The sequence below is a fragment of the Lethenteron reissneri genome, unplaced genomic scaffold (assembly GCF_015708825.2).
Source record: "Lethenteron reissneri isolate LAM-NWPU_2019-01 unplaced genomic scaffold, ASM1570882v1 scaffold_256, whole genome shotgun sequence".
Lineage (NCBI taxonomy): Eukaryota > Metazoa > Chordata > Hyperoartia > Petromyzontiformes > Petromyzontidae > Lethenteron > Lethenteron reissneri.
In genome coordinates, this window is record NW_026891778.1 from 13,929 (window position 1) to 21,601 (window position 7,673).

Below are 7,673 nucleotides of genomic sequence, written 5' to 3' on the forward strand. Positions count from 1 at the left end.
AAAACGAGTGTTTTATATTAAAAAACTCTGCCATGAACTTTGAATAATCATCTGAATGGTTTAGCTTGTAAGCGTGGTTTATTATAATGTCCATATTAAAGGTTTTTTGGGTTAGATCGCTTAAATATACAAATGTGTCGTTGAAACCCACTACCACCCGACAAAGCCAACTAGTTAGGGTTGTCACGTAAACAGAACATGCATATTAGTCACTAGTACAGCACACCGGTGTGTTGGAGAGCCAAGCCACAACATTTACAATGTGAGTACGACCTTTCGTCTGTAATTAAAACTAGCTTCATCAGTCAACAGTCAGATTTGGGAAGTCTCACTGGCCCCTACAGCTCGTGAGTGTGACGTCATGAGTGTGACCAGCGGACTGCCACGATGCTGCCAGGTAAGGGTAAACTTGTGTGATGGAGATGCTTCACCTGAAACTCGCCTCCACACGTGTTCGCTATGAACATTGTAGCAATAAGGGACGATTAGTCATCTTTAACATGTCAGGTCTTTATTGTTCTGCAAGTATATTAACGTTAAAACTCGTAGAAACACATGCACACTCGTGTGTAAATGCACACCGCTGTATATACAGTCGTGTTTGGATGCACACTCGTGTGTGTATGTCAACTCGTCCGTGTTTTTTAAAGGAAACATGGTAGCAATAACGTACGATCAGTCATCTTTAAAAACAAATCAGGTCTTTATTAATTTGCAAGAAAACTCACGTTAATACTCGTGTAATAACAGCCATAGAGGGTTCACGTGGGGATTGGCTTGCCAATCCTGCTTTGTAGCCAATAAGGGTTGAGATAGGGAGCATGGCCCCGGCGTGATCACGGCATGTCATCAGGAGTGATTGGCCCAGCCATTCGGGGCCCCAGCTAATGGGAAGCCGGATGAGAGGCGTGGTCCCGGGATTGACAGGGAACCATCGAGAATGGTCGAGGCTGTCCATGAAGGATTGGCCGGGGGGACCACGTGACGGAGGGATTAAGAGGGAGTGAGAGAGAACGATCGAGAGCAGACTGGGGAACGAGCAGAGCGAGATGCCACGCGCGTACGGGGGCTCTGGGTGCCACGTGCGCGGTGGGAACTGGTGTGAAGTCTGCCCGCTCTCTGTTGTCTGCCAGCAACGGAGAGTGTGTGAGTAAAGTGTATTGTGGTGAAAATAAAGAGGACCGATTCCGAAGCCGTCTCAGAAGGATTATTACACTCGTATCGACATCTTTATTAATACGCTTGCTCAAACAGGAAAGGAACTAGGCAAATTATTTCCCAATAGGAATTCAACAGTTAAAAGATATTCTTAAAATCAAACTTAGGATGGCTCTCTTTTCATGTTCACGGAGAATCGCTACAAATCCTTTGTTCTTCCCCAACATACAGGGTGCACCATCAGTACAGACAGAAATAAGTTTATCCATCGGTAGTTTTTTTTATTTAGCAAACTCCATGAAAGACGTGAATAAATCCTCTCCTCTTGTTGTCCCTTTCATTGGCAAAACAGCCAAGCTTTCCTCACGCAGTGTGTCACCTGCAGCATACCTGGCAATTATACTGAACTCAGATAGATGGCTAACGTCTGTTGACTCATCTAACGCGAGAGAAAAGTATGTCCCGGCGTTTATGTCCTTAATTTGTGTTTCCTCGACTTGATTTGCCATCATGATGCTACGATCGTGAACAGTTCTTGCTGACAGAGGCATGTCTTTTATTCGTTTGATTATCTTGTCTTTATTTGGGAAGTCATCAAACAGTTCATTGGCCACATCAAGCATGAATGTTTTGGCATACTCGCCATCTGTGAATGGCTTTCCATTCCTTACTATTGCCAAAGCACCCGCAAAGCTAGCGGAATTCCCGTCACCTTGCTTGGTCCACACACGTAGTTGCTGCTGACTCGTCTGCACTCTCCGCTGTAGCTCTTCGCATGCCTTTTTCCTGCTGTCCCCCGCTGGATATTTCGATGCAAATGAAGCATGGTGCGTATCGAAGTGCCGCTTTATATTTGACCGTTTCATCAATGCAATTTTATCATTGCATATTAGACATACCGCAGATCCTGCTCTCTCCACAAATGCAAATTCCTCTGCCCACGCAGCCTGGAATGCACGGTAATCATTGTCTTTTTTATTTTCACCATCTTTTCCGTTACAAGGGTTGAAGCGGATAAACTAGTTGGCTATCTGATCAAATGGATTTCTACACCTTTACAATAACCCGTCACATGCTCGCGAGCCATTGGTTCCCGACCCGACCCACGGGTCACGGGTCACAGGGCCCGTGACCCGTGAAATTTATCTTCAAAACTAATTTCTGTTTACTTTAAAATGACACAGTATTATTAAGCAATATCACAAGTATTTAAAAATCAGTTCCAAACTGATTTTTTAAAATTATTATTATTTTTTTCAACTCAAAATTGTCTGGGAGCCATATGCCGTCACCGGAAGAGCCATATATGGCTCGCGAGCCATAGGTTCCCGACCGCTGGTGTAGTGTATAGTGTAGTGTATAGTGTAGTGTATAGTGTAGTGTATAGTAGTGTAGTGTATAGTGTAGTGTATAGTAGTGTATAGTGTAGTGTATAGTAGTGTATAGTAGTGTATAGTGTAGTGTATAGTAATGTATGGTAATGTATAGTAGTGTATTGTAGTGTATAGTGTAGTGTATAGTGTAGTGTATAGTGTAGTGTATAGTTTGTTGATGGCTCGTGTGCCATCAACAAAAGGACCCTGTCCACCAAAACATGAAGTGGTAGATTAGTGAGATGAGAGACCTGGAGACAAGACACAGGCCAGTGAGATGAGAGATGAATAAGCGGTAGAGTTTGGAGAGCTATAGACATACAGATTAGTGGTCACAAGCACACATGTTACATGACCCGCCAGCACATGTCAGCTTTCTTTTACGTGGCTCTGGAAAATGTGGCTGAAGATCCCCCGCTCGAGAGTGGATTGGCAGCAAGGTGGCTCTGCACGACGCGAGGAAGCAGCAAGGTTGGACTGGACAACACTCGAGACTTTAATTGCATTTCAGGGCGAGCCACAGGTGCCACGATCGCACGTGGGCACTCGGTCAGTCGCGACGAAACCTACAGATCACATTCATTTAAGCAACACACAAGGTACACAGCAAATGCCACTTGTACGCAGTTAGTGCTTCGCTTTGGGCCAGTTCATTAGCAGACAACCGCTGGAGTAATTTTGAACTTTGCTCTTAACATCCCCGAGTGATTTCACTGTGCCACGTGCTGCTATTCTGCGCGCAGTAGCGAAGCTGCCTTGTCAACGATGAGAGGCGACTCCTCGCACCGATGATGGCGATGGCGGAGGCGATTGGATTCGTAGCCGGATCAAGCGGTGCCAGTCCCCCTTTATACCGCGTCGACTCGTGTCGTCGCCGAGACTCCGCGAGCATCCACTACACACCACTCTCCACCTCCGCCACCGTCACGTCGAACAAAGACAGGTCCACGACGCCGCGCTCCACATCGACGTCGATCGGCGCAAACAGCCGACCGGCCAGGACCTCCGACCTCAGGTACGAGGTCCTCTGACGGCAGACGGTGCCCGAGCCCTCGCAGGTGGCCTGCAGGAACACGGCGAGCTCCACGTGCTCGTCCGGCCACCTCGGCTCTCGCAGCAGCAGTGGCAGCAGGGGGCTGTCGGGGCCCAGCTCGTGGTGGAAGGTCAGCGGGAAGAGGAAGTAGGGCCAGGGCCGGGCCCCCAGCTGGTCCGGCCAGAAGTCGACGGCGCTCTGGCGGAGAGGCCGGCCCGGCCGCGAGCGGTAGAGCACGGCCGACACGGCCACGTCCAGCAGCGCCGACGGGCGCAGGTTGGCGACGCGGAACGCGAGGCGGCGGCGGCGTCGCTCCCCGCCGCGGCCCCCCCAACACACCACCGCCACGTCGCTGAAGCGGATGGTGCCCGTGTGCGGCTTGGGCCGCGCCATCTTGGCCACGAACGCTCCTGGGGGCGGCACGGGGGCGGCTCGGCCGCCGGGGTCAATTAATAATTGTCGCGCGCACAGCGCGTCCCAAGAGACCCGGGAGGGTCCCGCTACGTCGGGATGTTGGGCTGAGGGGGGCCGCATTCACCCAATGAAGCCAAACTGCGATTGTGCTCAACACCGACCTGAAGCTTTCGTCTCCGCTCCATTTCTCATCATCTCCACTCTCGCGAGCACCGCTTAGTTTCACTTGTCAAACGTCACAACTTGACCACTACCCCCGAGGGCGCTCTCGGTGCCAAACCACGAGACCGAGAAGCCGTTGGGGACTCGCACTCCCGTCGTAGGTCGCTCACAAACTTGGGAGACGGTGACCTCTTGATGAGGTTTATCCAAATGTATTCTGATAGTGACCCTAAGAAAAGCGGACCACAAAGCAGTTCTACAGGAACCGTGGACGGTTTCTGCCTAATGCACAGAGGCCGAGTGCCTGTTGTGCGCGTTGTAGGTGACCTGCGTCTATCCTCGCATCACTAGCATTGAAACGGGCGTTTTACTTCCCCCCCCCCCGCCAACCCCCATGAATCCGGCGGCCACGTGGCGCGGAAACTCAGAGGAGCCCCCCACGTGTCCGGGCACGGCTCTAGCCACGGGCGGGGGGGGGGGGGGGGGCTGCTCCGGACGCCGAATCCACGGGGAGGAGGAGAGCAAAGCCACAACATTTACAAGGGGAGTGTGACGCTTCGCCAGTAATTACAAACTAGCGTCGTCGAGTGGACGGCCAAGATTTGTCGAGAAATCCGTCCCGTTTCGTTCCTTGGAGGGATAGATGCGACGACGTCACACGCCGCGAGCCCTTCGCGTGCGAAGAGGGGAAAGTAACGAATGCACGCAGATTACAATGGGCGGCCATTGCTGGTCGGGTCACTCGTGGTAATCAACGTGAACTAGCTCAGATCCACTGCTGGATTATATGTTTCCCGCCCGAGGACGGCCGCTTGTGTTGACTTTACCGAAAGAACCAAAGGGGTGTGGATTCCAGCAGTCACGAAAGCTTCAAATCACATCGTGCTCATTGATATTCTTGGGTCAATGGGTAAAGTCACGTAGATAGGCTCAAAGAAAATAACAAAAAACAACAAAAAACGACGACGCTTCGATCGCAACACAAGATGAAACGTCCCGTAGACCCAAGCTTATTAATTGCTACAGTCACGGAAGCTTGAGGTCAAGATGCTCATTTCTGGCCAACCCTCACATCAACTGTGCCGCTCATCTCCAGGAGAGGTCCCGAGTGGCAACGTGCGCGCAAGGAGTCCCGCTGGGATCGGCTCAGCAGCCGCCCCCCGCTCCACGGGGCCACACACACGGCTGACAGAGGAGCGCTTTGAACGTTGGCAGGAAAGCTTCATCAGAGGACTGCATCCCGCGCGAATGTGAGGGAGCGTGCGAGAGACTGTGGGAGCCCGTGCCTGCGATGGACGCTGGAATTCGGAAGCCACGGAGGAGTGCGATTATAGCCACGCAACCCCCAACGGTGCGGGTCGCGGTGGCAGTAAAACCACCACGGTAGCGGAGTATGGGCAGCAAAACGACGGCAACTCTGTCTGTGCCACACTCCCTCCTCCCGCTCACACCGCCGCGTCTCACTCGCTCACACGCACGCTGAGACAAATGTCCTCGGTGTAACCGTAGTCAACTTGTGGGGCGAGTGCTGTTTGCGAGCACATACGAAGGAGGAGCACGAAGGGATGGATGGCCAGCACCACACCCGTCAGCCTCCGTCTCCTCGGTGGCGATATTCACACACGTGGAGTGGTGGTGGTGATGTTCACACACGTGGTGTGGTGGCGATGTTCACACACGTGGAGTGGTGGTGGTGATGTTCACACACGTGGTGTGGTGGTGGTGGTGTTTACACACGTGGTGTGGTGGTGGTGGTGTTTACACACTATCTCTAACACACACACACTGTCTCGAACACACACACACTAACACACACACGCACTGTCTCTCACACACTAACACACACACTAACACACACACACTAACACACACACACTGTCTCTAACACACACACTAACACACACTACACACACACACACACTAACACACACTAACACACTAACACACACTAACACACTAACACACACACTAACACACTAACACACACACACTAACACACACACACACTAACACACACACACACTAACACACACTAACACACACTGCCTCTCTCACCGGTCATGAACGCGTCCAGCATGAGTCCCAGCACCATGTGCGTGCCCAGCAGCGCGGCGGCCGCGGGGCACGCCTCGGGGTCGGGGTGCATGGCCCCGTAGCCCACGGTCAGCTGCGTCTCCAGGGCGAACGAGAATGCGGCGAGCAGCCCCGTGAGCCGCCGCACGCACACGGCGCCCGAGGGGGGCGGGGGGCCCAGGTCGCCGTGCAGCAGCGCCAGCGCGTACCAGGCGAGGCCGAACAGGAGCCACGAGAGCGTGAAGCTGGCGGCGAACGCGAGCAGCACCAGCCCCCAGCGCAGCTCCAGCAGCCACGTCCACAGGTCGCCGAGGCGGCGCAGCGCGGCGCGGGGACCCCGCGGAGCCCAGCGCCGGCGGCTCGAGCCGTCCCGGCCGATCAGACGGCCGCCGCCGCCCCCCCGGGGACGCCGTGGGGCCGGTGTCCGCCTGGGGAGGGGGGAGCCGGGGCCGGCCTCCACGGCCAGGGACACAGGCGCCGCAGGCGACTGGGTCGAGTCACCGACTCGCTGCTTCTCATCCGGGTCGGGGGTCTTCTCGGCTTTGCCTGCACTGCGAGTCTGGCTCGCTGTGGTGTCAGTGCCCCGTCTGGGTTGCACGCCCTGGCGACAAATTTAACATAATAAAATACAATTCTCACGACGTTTCGGCCACAACGCAAGCAGCCGTCCTCAGGTGAAGAACAGGTCTGTCGGGAAGACGGCGTCTGAATGAAACACCACCAGGCTTGGCAGCGTATATTTAAGCTGGGTTGGAGGGGGGAAGGGGCGCCTTGACAAAGGAATCTGCATATCAAGAGGAATTTAGACACGGGGAGACACGCTGAGACACAGAGACACGGGGAGACACGCTGAGACACAGAGACACGGTGTGACACAGAGACACAGAGACACAGAGACACGGGGAGACACGCTGCGACACAGAGACACACAGACACGGAGAGACACAGAGACACGGTGTGACACAGAGACACGGGGAGACACGCTGCGACACAGAGACACACAGACACGGAGAGACACAGAGACACACAAGACACGCTGAGACACAGAGACACGGGGAGAGACACAGAGACACATCGACGATGATGTGATGATGGTGACGATGATGGTGATGATGGTGATGTTGACTATGGTGATGATGGTGACGATGATGGTGATGATGGTGATGTTGACTATGGTGATGATGGTGGCGATGGTGGTGATGGTGACGATGATGGTGACGATGGCGATGTATCCTGGTGGCGATGGTGGTGATGGTGACGATGATGGTGATGATGGTGATTGTACCCTGGTGGCGATGATGATGGTGATGATGGTGGTGATGGTGACGATGATGGTGACGATGGTGATTGTACCCTGGTGGCGATGGTGATGATGGTGACGATGGTGATGGTGACGATGGTGATGGTGACGATGATGGTGACGATGGTGATTGTACCCTCGTGGCGATGGTGATGATGAT

General features: G+C 53.6%; 1 protein-coding gene across 1 annotated transcript; it reads right to left on the reverse strand.

Moving 5' to 3' along the window:
- Positions 1-2,910: 2,910 nt before the first annotated feature.
- Positions 2,911-6,800, reverse strand: LOC133339761 (inward rectifier potassium channel 13-like; the record flags this gene model as incomplete). Its single annotated transcript, XM_061547929.1, has 2 exons — positions 2,911-3,974; positions 6,196-6,800. Coding segments are annotated over 2 exons (1,153 nt in total), but the record flags the coding sequence as incomplete, so codon positions are not given.
- Positions 6,801-7,673: the final 873 nt, after the last annotated feature.